Source organism: Trichosurus vulpecula, chromosome 6, assembly GCF_011100635.1.
Source record: "Trichosurus vulpecula isolate mTriVul1 chromosome 6, mTriVul1.pri, whole genome shotgun sequence".
Taxonomy (NCBI): Eukaryota; Metazoa; Chordata; class Mammalia; order Diprotodontia; family Phalangeridae; genus Trichosurus; species Trichosurus vulpecula.
The window spans coordinates 143,957,796-143,971,121 of NC_050578.1; the positions used below are offsets into that span (position 1 = coordinate 143,957,796).

Consider the following 13,326-nt stretch of genomic DNA (forward strand, 5'->3'; position numbering starts at 1 on the left):
CTAGGAACTTTCAAGATATTCATATATAATTGGAAGTACAAAAATACTTTCCTGAGTACATCATTGCAAACATATCATTAATTTAGACTCCATTTGGGTTTTGAGATTATATGAGTAGGTGCTAGGATAAAATATATTTTTGTTTTGTGGTATAATGTAGTTTAATTTACAAACCATAAATATCAAAATGTAAAATAGTATGCTCAAATAGCTCAAATGACAGTATTATCAGCATTATTGTATCAATATGATAGTTATTGTTATGTTAATGATGTAGGGAGATATTTTGAAACAATATAAATGAGGACTTTTTGATAGGTTGGCATAATAGAAATTTGGCTATCTAAACTTTGCTATAGACAAAAGTTATTTGGCACCTTATTTAAAGTGTGATTTTTCTTTTCTCAGAACTATAATAAATTCTCCAGTGAAAATAAGAGGAGTAAGTAGACATTGACTACAGTGGCCAACCTATTCCATTTTTTTATGACAGCAACCATATCATTCACAGTACAACTGATACTAAAAATGAAAGAATTATATATCCTGTGATGGATGCATCTTCCACATTCTGTAGCTATCTCCAATTACTATGAAAGAGAAAAATAGAAAGAGATGTGCATGAAAGAGAATTAGGAATGAAATACTAAACATCATTCTTGATTTCAAAATTTCAGTCTAAGTTTGATAAAATTTTATATGCGTTTGGCAAATTTATAATTATTCTATTATATGATTTACTTGAACTGCCCCCAGAATAAGTTAAATAAAGGCAAAAGCACCCACCAAGTCGCAAATACACATATGGATTAACATTTAAATAGCACTCTAAGGCTTGCAGATACTTTACATATGTTTTGACTCTCAAAACAATGACATGAGGTAGGGGCCATCATTGTCCACATTTTATAGATGAGGAAGAAAAGGGTAAGAGAGGTTAAGTGACTTGACTCAGGTCAGAGGGTTAGTAAGTGATTTGAACTCAGGTCTTCCTGTCTACATGTCAAACCGTCACTCAAGTTCATTCACATGGACTAGTTGCTAAAGCAAACCTTTGATTCCATTCATTTCCATACATTTAGGATTAAATCCTTAAATTAAAAAAAATGATAAATGAAAAGTTTCACATATTCTTATGTGGTATTAGAGTAGTGGGATCCATGCCTTATCTTGGGCTTTTTTTTTCCTTTTCAGTTGCTGTGAATGTGACTGTGACAGGGCTTCTTCCCTGTGCGCTGTTGCCCATCCAAGCCTAATATGGTTAGTGCTCCCCTTGAGTTTTTTGACTCTTTTGTTTTACTTACAGTGTTAATTTTCTTTCCCCATTCATGTGCCCTATACTAGTGCATCTTATTAGCTAAAGATGGCTCTATGTAAAACAATATTGTTTCATTAAAGTGAAGATGGTGCCCCAAAGTGATGTAATAAATGATTCTGTAATAAATTATACCAAACTATATATAATATATGTATATTGGAAAATATGAAAATACTACATGTAAGATCAGAGTCCAATATCTATTTGTATGTATCAAAGCTGTCACAACTGGTTCTAGTTTATAATGTATTCATTCAGTTACTATTTTTAAACACTATGTACAAGATACACTGCTAGGTGTAGGGGATACAAAGAAAGAAGATTAAGTATTTCCTGGCCTCAATACTTTTCCACTGAGAGAGAGAGAGAGAGAGAGAGAGAGAGAGAGAGAGAGAGAGAGAATGAATTATTTTGAGAGAGAAGTATAATTATTTTGATGTTGTTTTGATGTTGTTTTCTTTGGGGGAAGAATAGAAGGAAATATATTAATAACTAGATGAATAGGGAAAAAATCTTCATGTAGATATAGACAGTCAAACTGAGGCCTGAAGGAAAATAGTGATTCAAAGAAATACTGGATAAAAGGGAAGATGAACTTTCCATATGTGGGAGACAATCTGTATAAATGTGCAGAGATGAGATTTAGAATGCCATGTTGGGAGAACAACAATTTGGCCAGTTTGGCTCCAAATAAGGCATTTGTAGGGTGGTAATACTAACATGAAATCAGTTTTAAAAGGTTAGAACAAGATTGTAAGGGATTTTAAGGTCTACACAAAGAAGTTTTATTTTTTCCCAAAAGTAGCGAATGCCTAAAACATTCTTGATCAGGTAATACAGTGTCTGATTTGTGCTTTAGGAGTATCAGTTTGATAATTCTAGGAAAAATAGATTAGTGGTGGGAGAGACTTGACATAAGGAGATCATAAAAAAAGCTGTTGGAATAGGCCAGGTGAGAGATGATGAGAGTCTGACCCAATCCAGTAACCATGTGACTGGAGAGATCAGGATGAGTGGGAAATTTGTTGAGGAGAGATCAATAGATTTCAGCAAATGATTGGATATATGGTGGGGATAAAAAAAAGAAAAGGATTAACAAATGGCAGTAAAAATGATGTCATATCCATTCTACATTTGGCATGCTTTCCATAGAGCAAGAGTCATATCATATCTGAAAGTATCATATTACGGCTCTCACGTTGAATTGACTTTACCACTTCTTCAGAAAGAACCATGCAACTGACATGCAATATTGCTTTTCTTTTATTTGCATATAGTCCTTATGTGTTTGAAACAAGTCATACATAAATATCTTGCCACCACCAAAATTGCTACTGACCCACTTGTTCTAGTTGCTGGGTATAATTTTATGTTTTTATATAGGGTTAATATTTTTAGTCAAAATATGATCAAAGTTGAAATCTCTGAGATATATTTCATGGAATCCTAGGAATACCAGAACAATGTTTTAATATGCTGCTTGCAAGGTTCCTACTATATAATAAAATTTTAAGAGATTTCAAAAATGTATGTCTACACACACAGGTGGATCATTTACAATGAGAAATAAACACTGCATTACAAAGTTAGAGAGTGTTCCCTCAGGTCAAAATGTAGAAATTATCTCAATTGTATAAATCTTCAAGATAAAGTTAAGTAGATGGTACCCATTTAATTACTAAATTGCTCTTATATCTCTTCTAATATTTGGAGTGTCAGTGGTGAATCACAGAGATCTGAATTGCTATTATGTTCCTATTTTTTCCAATATGGAAAGCTGTGAGTTTTGTGGCTTAATTCCTTCTATTTAAAAATATTTGAATACATAAAGACTAGTAACCAAATTGTGTGTCATACAAATGCAGTATCCTACCCAAACTTTTTTTCTTTTTAAATGAAGTTCAATATTGACATAGTAAGTGGATAGATAAGTCCCATCTCTGACATATTCTAGAGCCACTGGCAAGTCACCTAATCCCTCATTTCCAAAGTCAATTCTCTAAAACTACAAATTGTGAAGAAGTGACTGATCTGCTTTAACAATGAAAATTCCTCACCAGGAGCTCCAAATACTGCTGAAATGAAAGGTTTGGTTTAATATATGTATATGTACATATATGTGTGTGTGTATATATATATATATATGTATATATATATACATATACATATATATATATATGTATATATTCTGCCAAGCACAGCACTTAGCTCTGAAAATACAAAGGCAAATCTGAAATAGTTCTTGCTTTCAAGAAGCTTACACAACACTAAGGGACAGAGACACAATAGAGACAAAAATCTTCTCAGTGGGAATCTGAAAACATCAATTAACACATAGTATGTACCAAATCAGTTCCTGAAAGGTGAATTGGGGATATTATGAAAACAAAGATTATGGTCAGTTATGGCCAATTTGTATCATAAAGATGATTTCTCAAAATGTCAATCCAAATTTAAAAGAGAGGACAAAATAATTGTTTCACAACTTAAAGACTGAACAGTGAGAAGATTTATGAATGGCCCAAAGCAATCCTTCAAAATTGATTTCTTGTAAGACGAAAGTAGATCATTGTTAAAACTGATATTTAATTCCACTTATAATTACTTAGAACAGAGACAAACCCACCTAAAATAAATCATGGGAAATAATGAAAGCTAAAATTGTTAATCTATGTTCAGGACTACCATTTGAAGATTTCCAAATTATCAAAAGGAGAAAACCAGAATAAAACAGTCCCAAAATAGGCATGCTATAGCAGTGGCTATGTAAGGATAAGTCACCTTAAAAGCTGAAGAAATACACAACCAATAACATTATTTTATGAAAATATAAGAAAATATAAGCCCTTTTAAAATACCATCTTTTATAAAAGTCTGCTTTAAGAACTAAGGAAGTCTTTTTGGTTTTGTGAATAGACCCATCTTCTCAATCACAGAAATCTGGTTTCAAAATGTTGTTTTAATAATGTGAATGGAATTTCCTAGAAGTTATTCCATTATTATTCATGTCTATTCTGGAACCTGAAAATAATACAACAAGCAGAAATATTCAGCTATGATAACATGAGCAACCAAACTGTTTATTCACAGTAAGTCTAAATCATGCTGTTGGATTTGAGGCTCTTATAGAACATTATTTGAAAAGCGCTGGTCCTACTCTCTAGAACCTTATCTCAAAACTACCCTGAAACTCTGCAGAACCCAAGGCTACCTCAATAACTCTCCAAGCACAAGTCACACTGTTCCTCAGATTTATTGAATGCCTTAAACAGAGGATTAGAACTCTAATTCCTCCATTTTCCTAGTGTCATTTGATTCAGTATCAGTAAAACAGGAAAGGGAAAAATTGGTCTTCCTGTGAAGATATCTTATTGTCACAGAGCTTTTGTGGATGAAATCCTACCCTTGGACTATGAAATGCAACTATAGAAACTTAAAAATGGTTAAATAGAAAAAAGAACTTAAATTATATGAACAATAAAGTTTTACCACAATGATTACCAGCATACATAAAACCTTCCCCTTCTTAGTCAACATAATCTTGTGAGCACCGAGAAAGTATATTTTTAGGTTGATTCTGGGTTATAGCAGTAGGTATAGAAATATCCGGTGACTCTGCCTCAACAATTTCAATGCCACAAAAAGTGATTGCATCTTTCTATTGTAATTCTGGTGAATCTGTGTGCAGTGTGGCTAAAAAAAAATGGATTCCAGATGGACCTAGAAGGAAAAAAGAAAACTGCTTCTAGTACTGCTGTTGCCAGGTCACCATGGGAAGAATGCTTTTTCAGTTGAACAACCCGAGGTAATCACACCAGATCCTCTGGACTCAGGGCCTTATGCAGAAAATAGTCCTATGAACTTAATTAAGAGAGGCCTGAATGCACATTGATTCATTTCCACAGTTCTTAGTAAGGACTAACTTAAGAGAGCAGCATCCAGAATTGTGATGGATAAAAGAATGAAATGCAATTATTAAACATATAAATCAGGCACTCTACTAGGTCCCATAGATAAAAAGACATGGAATACAGTCCTTGTCCTCTGGGAGCTTATGGGGGAGAAAACTAAAGCATGTGAGCCATTGTCATTAACATTTAAGTATACCTAATTCTTTTGAAAATAATAATTCTTTTGTTTTTATAAAATGATAACCTAAGAACTTAGAAGGAAGATGATTTTGTTTGTCTTGGTGAATAAGGTGAGAGTCCCATTCCTATAATTTTAGTTTTTACACTTCATGTTAAAACAAGGATTGTGATTAGAGCCATGGAAAAGTCTTTGTCATGCCATTTCCAGAGGTAATGATACTTTACATTGACTTACCGTTGCCAGAGCAAGAGGAAGAAATAAGCTGGGTGCAGTATACACAGTTGTATGTGTATGCTTCAAAATTCATCTTAGATGGTTGGCTGTGAAACCTGGTCTAATATGTAGTCACTCACAGGCCAATCAAACTCCAGCCCCAGATAAGAATTCCAAGCTGAGTGGATTGAGTCAAGCAAGAAGAGAGGCCCAATCATTCCATGGGACTAAGCATTGATTTTGAGAGTTGACTTATAGTACAAGTTCTGCCATTTGTTTAATGTGTGACCATGAAAGAGAAACCCCTTCCTGTCTCATGCTGCTACTGTTGCTGCTGTTGATATTATTCTTATTATTAATTAATATTATCAATTATTTAATTAAGAGATTTAGAATAAACAATCTCCATTTTTTCTTTCAGCTTTAATGAAACTGTTTAGCTAAATCTAAAAGGAGATGGTCAAAAATATACAGATCCTTAACCCAGAACTCTTGGTTATTTTTCATTGAAATATATATAGAGAGAACATGAAATTTTAGCATTCTCCTGACTCTGTTGGTATGGCATTTCTGTCTGAGTTTTGCAGGCAGTATTAATATTAAAAGCTGCTTTTTAAAATTCTATTATGTAGTAATGTAATCACTATTTAAGGTGTTGTCTTGGATCATTATAAATGCCACATAGTTCACTTAAAGAGATACTTTTAGAAGTCTTTGTCATTAACTCCACACTGAATGAAGATCTAGAGCACATTATTAAGAGCTGTAGTATGGAGTAGTGCAATATAGGCCATTGATTTCATGGTATTTTAAGATATGAATTATGAATTTTTCACTTGTTGGTGCTGGTAAGAACTCCTCTTTCTCTCCTTCACCAAAAATAAAAAAAATTAAAATGATATATTTATATAAATGATGTATTTATATATTTACATAAAATGATATATTTATCTATACATATACATAAATATGCATACATCCATACATTTTACCTGCTTGCTATGAAAGATACATACATTTAAACATGAAAAAAATTGGATTTGGAATAAGGAAGACCAGAGTCCATATCCTGTCTTGCCTCTGACACCTCCTGAGTTACCCTGGGTCACTTAATCTGTTTTTGCCTCAGTTTCCTCACATGAAAATGGACTTTATAACCTCTATCATCTTATCCAGCTCTTGCTTAATGATCTTATCATAGCCATCTAGGATTATGTTCTGTTCTAGGCTCCACACTTTACCTCTTTGGCTTACTTTGTACTTTTAACAGTCTTTCAAGTATGTTTCAAGTATGACTTAATCCAGGAGTAGGGAACCTGTGGCCTCAAGGGCATATGTGCCTTTTGTTCTACACAGGCAGAAGGAGGTACTAGTTTATAGTAAATATTTGTTTTCATGAATTTGCAAGAATACAGACCACTTCTGCAGGGGATGCTCTGGACTGTTAGCTTCAAGACAGTGTGGTCTCTCCACATAGGACCCAAGAATTGAACTAAATAATCAAATTCTTCAGAATATCCATAAATTGACATTTTAAAGGTAGTCCTTTTTAAAAATGAAAATGTATACTTTGTTGCCAACATCATTGGTGCCAATTATCAGTAATCTGATGAAAATTTGTCTCTCCTGTGTAACCGAACTTTATTATCTCAGAACTAGGCACAATCCCATCCAAAATAATAGTGATTAAAAACTAACATTATATACCTCATCAATCTACTCCAAACCTCCCACTTTCAGCTCACCACTCCATTACTGATGATGTCAAGGATTATACCTTACAATATTTCATGCTTTTCTGTTTAACCTAAGGATTTTCACCTAAAGGTGATGATGTTCATTGCGTTTGAATATTGAACATATTGCTGTCATTGTTCCATAGGATATAAGTAAATCATTTAGAAGAGACAATATTTGCTCTTCTGATAAGATCTATTTATTTTGTTTTGAATAATGTAATTGTTATGAGAGATAAATAAGTTTTCTCTTCTGATAAAATAAGGTACTTAAAATAATGTAACCTTTACAAATGATAACTGTTTTCAGCATGAGGAACACCTAAAATTTGGCAAATTCATACTGGGAAACTGGAAAGTGCATTTTAACAATAAACTAGTTTCTTATTTCTGTTCATTCAAGTGAGAGAGTATAGCTTATTAGTTCAATTCTTAAATCAAAGATTTAAACATCAAAACACAGATATGTTGTTTTAAATGTAGTGAACTTTTTTTACACAATAGACTTTCCTATGTTCATACAGCAAACCTCTTTTCCTGAAAAGATAATAATATTTATAATCAGTAAAACCTGTTTATGTTAAGTCTGCAAATGTGTAGCTGGAACACTGAAAAAGAAAAGGGCTTTTGAAAATCCCATATTCCCTAAATTACCTTTTTTGGCATACTTGAAATATGCTTACATTGAATTCCAGCATGTGTCGACCTATTACCTTGACTCATTAGTTTCTGTGTTTTCATGCCTTTTCCTGCTTCCTTAGAGAGGCTCAAGTGCTAAGGGAAATGGAGTTCAGTGTGCTGAACATGAGCCTGGAAATTCAGAAGCATTCAGTTTTCAAATGAGGCTGATCATTCACTTACTCTGTGACCTTAAACAAGTCAAATTATTTTTTTTCAGTAACTCAGCTTTTTCATCAATGAACAAAGATAATGATTCTAGTCTCGTGTTGTGACTTCTAAACAAAAAAACAACTGTAAAAAGGAATCATAAAGCACTTTGAAACACACAAACTATGTTAGATGGTAGTTTCTATTAATAATCTTTCCATATTTTTTAATAATGCCCAGATTTCCTGAATTTTGATATAAGCAGTTTTAACTATTGCATCTTTCTTTCGGCCAACCTTTTGCAGATGTTATCTCATTAATCCTCAAAAGAAGTTTGCCTGAGAGGTAGGTGGGAATATTATCCCCCTTTATACAGTTGGGAAACCTGGGAGGCACAAAGACTAAAGCCATCCCTTTGTAATAATTCTAGACTCTCATTTTAAAGTGTTTTGTGGCAGGCAGATATGAAGAGTTGTTGGATGTGAATAGAATATTAAATTTTAGATGAAGGATTACTTTGTGAAAATGTAACCATGCATTGTTTTGAAACCATGCCTTTTTTATTTCTTTGGAATCAGGCAGCAACTATATTACACCATGGTGGGGGAGATGATGCCTGAACTCAGGTAAAAGAAAAAAAAAGGCAAAAACCACATTCTACCTCTGACACGGCTCTGTGGGCATTCTGGCCCTGCTGGGGCTGACTTTAACTGTTTCAGTTTTGCAGAACATTAAAGTATTAAAAAAAATCTTGTGATTATGAAATAAAAACACTGAAAATTTACATTTTATGGTAAAATTATTATACAGATTATGTTTAAACTTCAGAAATATTTAACATAGTTGTAACCCTGTAAAATTGATGAGATATTAAATGAAACAACAACAAAAATACACTTCTGACTTTTAAAAGAAAAAAAGAAGCTATATTACATTTTAATTACCACTGAGGTGATGAAAATAAAACTAACTTATATTAAATATTTTAATAATAATTATAAATTTGCCAGCAGACATACTTAGGCAAATGTTTGCAGAGATGTGTTTTCGTCTCACTTTCATCATATAGTATAAATGGTTTTGCCATATTAAAAGTCCAAGACAAGAGAAGAGATTATATGCATTGTACCATTTTACTTTCAAATTCATACCTATCTATTCTTAAAACAAATTCTTGATTCATAGAATCCAAATTTACCAAAAATAGTTTGGGGGGAATTATTTCAGATTTTTTAAAAAATAATTTTATATGACAGGATATTTAGAAAGTATAAATGTGAAAATAATATGTAATCTCTTCAACATGAAAGCATGTATCTTCTCTTTTTGCTCTTTACATCGATCAATGTTTTTCATTGGTGAATGATTTATGCTCCATTATATTCAGCAGTTTGGAATAGGGGAATGATTATCTTATTCTTTGTACTGTTCCCTAATTCAAATAAAAAGACATTTCCAAGTAGAGAAGGTTTTATGTACTTTTAGACATATGGAAGAATCATCATATAGTAGTTGTACCTCACTCTATCTCTTAGGAGCTCAAAATCCCTTTTGAATCAGCAGGGATACTAGTATCTTCATTTTGGAAATAACAATAATCTGACCCATATCCTTAACATTTGCTTTCAAGGCAACTGACTATCCCTATTAACTGTGTCAACCAGCAGATTACTGCCTTTTGATAAAGGAAGTAATTGCAATATAAAAATTCAGTCCCATGTTTACTGTGTTTGTTATATATGTGTATAATGAGCATTCTTTTAATGCCTCTGATAGCCACCGCTAATCAAAAATATTTTTGCGACTTCATTTCTTGTGGTCAAGACTGCCAATATCTAATTCAAAACCTCCTTTGTTCAGTGATGGCAAATCCTTGAACCTGAAGAGCCAAGCCATTTCCAAGAAAGCTGTAACTGATCCTCTTCAGAATTTTAGCAATAAAAGTATTTAACCATGCTTTTATGCAATGGCTGGAGCCATTATTCTGTCAAAACATGAGTGTGTATATTCCTATTAATGTGGTTTTCCCAAAGTCTAAAGTTGCCCGGAGTTCTCATTTTGCCAGAAGAGAAATATGTAAGCTTCACCATTTCCTGAAAATTAGTTTCCTTTAGAATGTTTTCTCTTTAAAGTGAAACAGGGTAATGGGTATTATGTAGCAAAGCAGTAAAACAGAGATTTAAAACAGAGGTGCTTATTTCCATGTCAAGCAATGTATTTTCTGAATTTTTCAGAGAAATAAAAATGAGGACCTGCCCCAGGCCAGATAATCTGAAAAAAATGTAAAGGAAAAATTTTACTCTTTGGAGAATAATTCACCTTAAATTCATTCTTGTTGCTCATTCATTCCCTCTTTTAATGTCATTGAGTAAATTACTAGTCCTACCTAATGGTATCATATTATCCCAAAATCTCAAATTTAATTCCAAGAATTAACATCACTTTTTAATAGTCTTGTGAGTTCTACATCTTGCCATTGTTTTATTTTTTATTTCATGTAAGATGAGAAATTGCAAATTACCAATCTCTCTCTCTCTCTCTCTCTCTCTCTCTCTCTCTCTCTCTCTCTCTCTCTCTCTGTCTATGTGTCTCTCTCATATCTCTCATTTTACACACACACACACACGACATATTTGGTGAATTGTCAAGTTGTAGAAGGAGTGGTCCTCGAACTTTTGGTCTCAGGATCCTTTACACTCTTAAAATGTATAAGTATCCCCTCCAAAATTTTTTTATTTGGATTTCATATACATATATATATACATATATATATATATATATACATATATATAATCATATTAGAAATTAAAATATTGAGTATGTATTAATATTGTAATACTATTATTATAAACAAAGTTTTAAATTCATAGACCCCTTAAAAAGACTTTTAATGTAACCAGTATCACCAGACCATAATGTAACAATCATGAACGCTTTGATGACTTCTAAATTGTTCATAAACATTTTATAGTAATGATGAGTGTCATAGACTGATTCCTTTTAAATTCTTATTATTTTTAACACATTGAAGACAAAATAATATATGACACAATTTCTCCTTTCCAGCTATCTTTCCAAAAACAAGATATTCTTTTGAATGATAAAATCAATGGAAAAGCAATTTTGGATGTTTAGCCTCAAACTCCAAATGAACTAGTTATTTTTAGGATAATTTTTCAAAGTACATTAAAAATATAATGTGAAGTAAAATGTATAAAATATTCCTTCTCCATTCAGGAAAAAAAAAATGTTCCAGAAGGCAGGGGACATAATTTATGCCAAGAGTGGCATATTTATTGTGTATTTGATTGGTTAAAATGATGCATCTGGAGCAGTTACAGAAGATAATACTGAATGAACAGGTTTTCTGCAATGCTTTGTTAGTGATGCTGAACCACTATTTGAGTGCAAGTCCATGCCAGCTGCAGTTTTACTTGGTATATCTTGTTGAGGCTTGTTTTAATGGTGCTTTGGGGGGTTTCAGAACTTAATTTTATATGTTAATGTGACATGCTGCCGTATATGTTATCGAACTCCAGAGATGCCCATAGTCAAAAATAACTTGATTCTATTGCCCTTCTGAATCTCACCCTAGGTAATAATGTGTTATCCACTCTGCACAAAGGTATTCCCAAATCATTTTTATAAGAGATTTAAAGTTTTATTTCTACTTTCATGTGAGGAATTTGCATACAATTTAAATTTTCACTAGACTCATTTAATGATAAAGATAACTTCAGGATAGTTTTGAAACCTTACATTCTGTTTCTTGGGGGAAATGGATATTTGTTTTCTAAGGTAAACTATAAGACGTGTGTGTGTGGTTGTGTGTGTGCATGCACGCGCACATGCACAAGTGTGTTTATCATGTAAATTTATATAGTTTGTTCAAGAATGCCTTGTATTAGGTTTGTGCCTTTAAATAATACCTGGAAATAAGAAAGCATGTCAAATGTTTTTATATGGATATATGGGTATGTGTGTATGTGTAGACACAGTATGTGAATATGTGTATATACATATGTATTTACACACATATATAAAAATATCTACCTATAGGTGTATGTATGTATGTATATGTACATATATGAGAGAAAGAGAGTAAATTTTTAACTGAGAATATGGATAATACAGTTGAAACAGCCCTCAGTATCAGTATGGCACTACAGGGGTCTTTGGTTCAAACTTTGCCTCTCTCACTTTCTACCTTTGAGTCTTCCATGGACCTAACTTTCCTTATTTATAAAATAAAAAGTTACTAAGATTGAAGTTTATTAAAATATATTGAATCTCAGCCTTAATAAGCCATAGCATGATTTCAGTATAAAATATATATTTTTTCCTATTTTATCTAATTCTTCACTGAATTACAATATCAGTGGGATGTGAATGAGCTCTTGTAGGAAACCAGAGTCCTATCAAGGTCTTTTCCAGCTCTAAATCTATGATTTTGTTTGTGTACAATCTCTCCAAGGAGTAGAAAATGAATTAATTATCTAATCTCCTAGTTTACTCATAGTGAGTAGTTTATTCATTTTAATTACTATTTAATCAAGTAATATGAATTAGTTAATATAATTCAGCTTGAAAATCTGATATTTTCTTTGTCTTCTCAGTACTATCATTAAAATTTACCTTTGTTTAATATAAAATTAAGCCTTTAATAAGAAAAGGCATATTTACTATAATCATGTCTCTCTTAAATTTTATAATTAATAGCATAACAGGCTTTAAAAGAGTTGTCCCTATTATACTTTGTCCTCTTTATTATCATAATGCAATAGTATTTTAAAGGACAAAGTATAAAACCAATAAATACTCTCTTTGAGTCCATTTTTGTGACATATTCTATACAAGATAGATGTCTTTAAACCAATATTAGGATAAAACAGTTGATTGATCCTCTATGAAAGATTGACTGCTATTTTCTATGTCAGAACATATAATTATCTCAGAATATATATTTGGTGAAATATTTGTTGTTTTTTGCATGTTAAAATAAAAATACAATGAAAAGACATTTTTGTTTTTCTAGCAGTAGTTTGAATGTCACGTTGGTATGGTTCTTAGGTATCATTACCCTCACCTTTGTGTGACAAACTGTGCTCCTTCCTTCCCCAAACATTTTTCATCATTGTA

General features: G+C 32.2%; 1 protein-coding gene across 1 annotated transcript in view; it reads left to right on the forward strand.

Annotated features, from left to right (window-relative positions):
* LOC118854797 (ephrin type-A receptor 5) overlaps positions 1-13,326 on the forward strand; it is a 109,710-nt gene that overhangs the window by 46,052 nt on the left and 50,332 nt on the right. Inside the window, exon 3 of the mRNA XM_036765041.1 lies at positions 1,195-1,260. Coding sequence (XP_036620936.1) covers positions 1,195-1,260 — 66 coding nt within the window. The remainder of the gene's footprint in view (positions 1-1,194; positions 1,261-13,326) is intronic.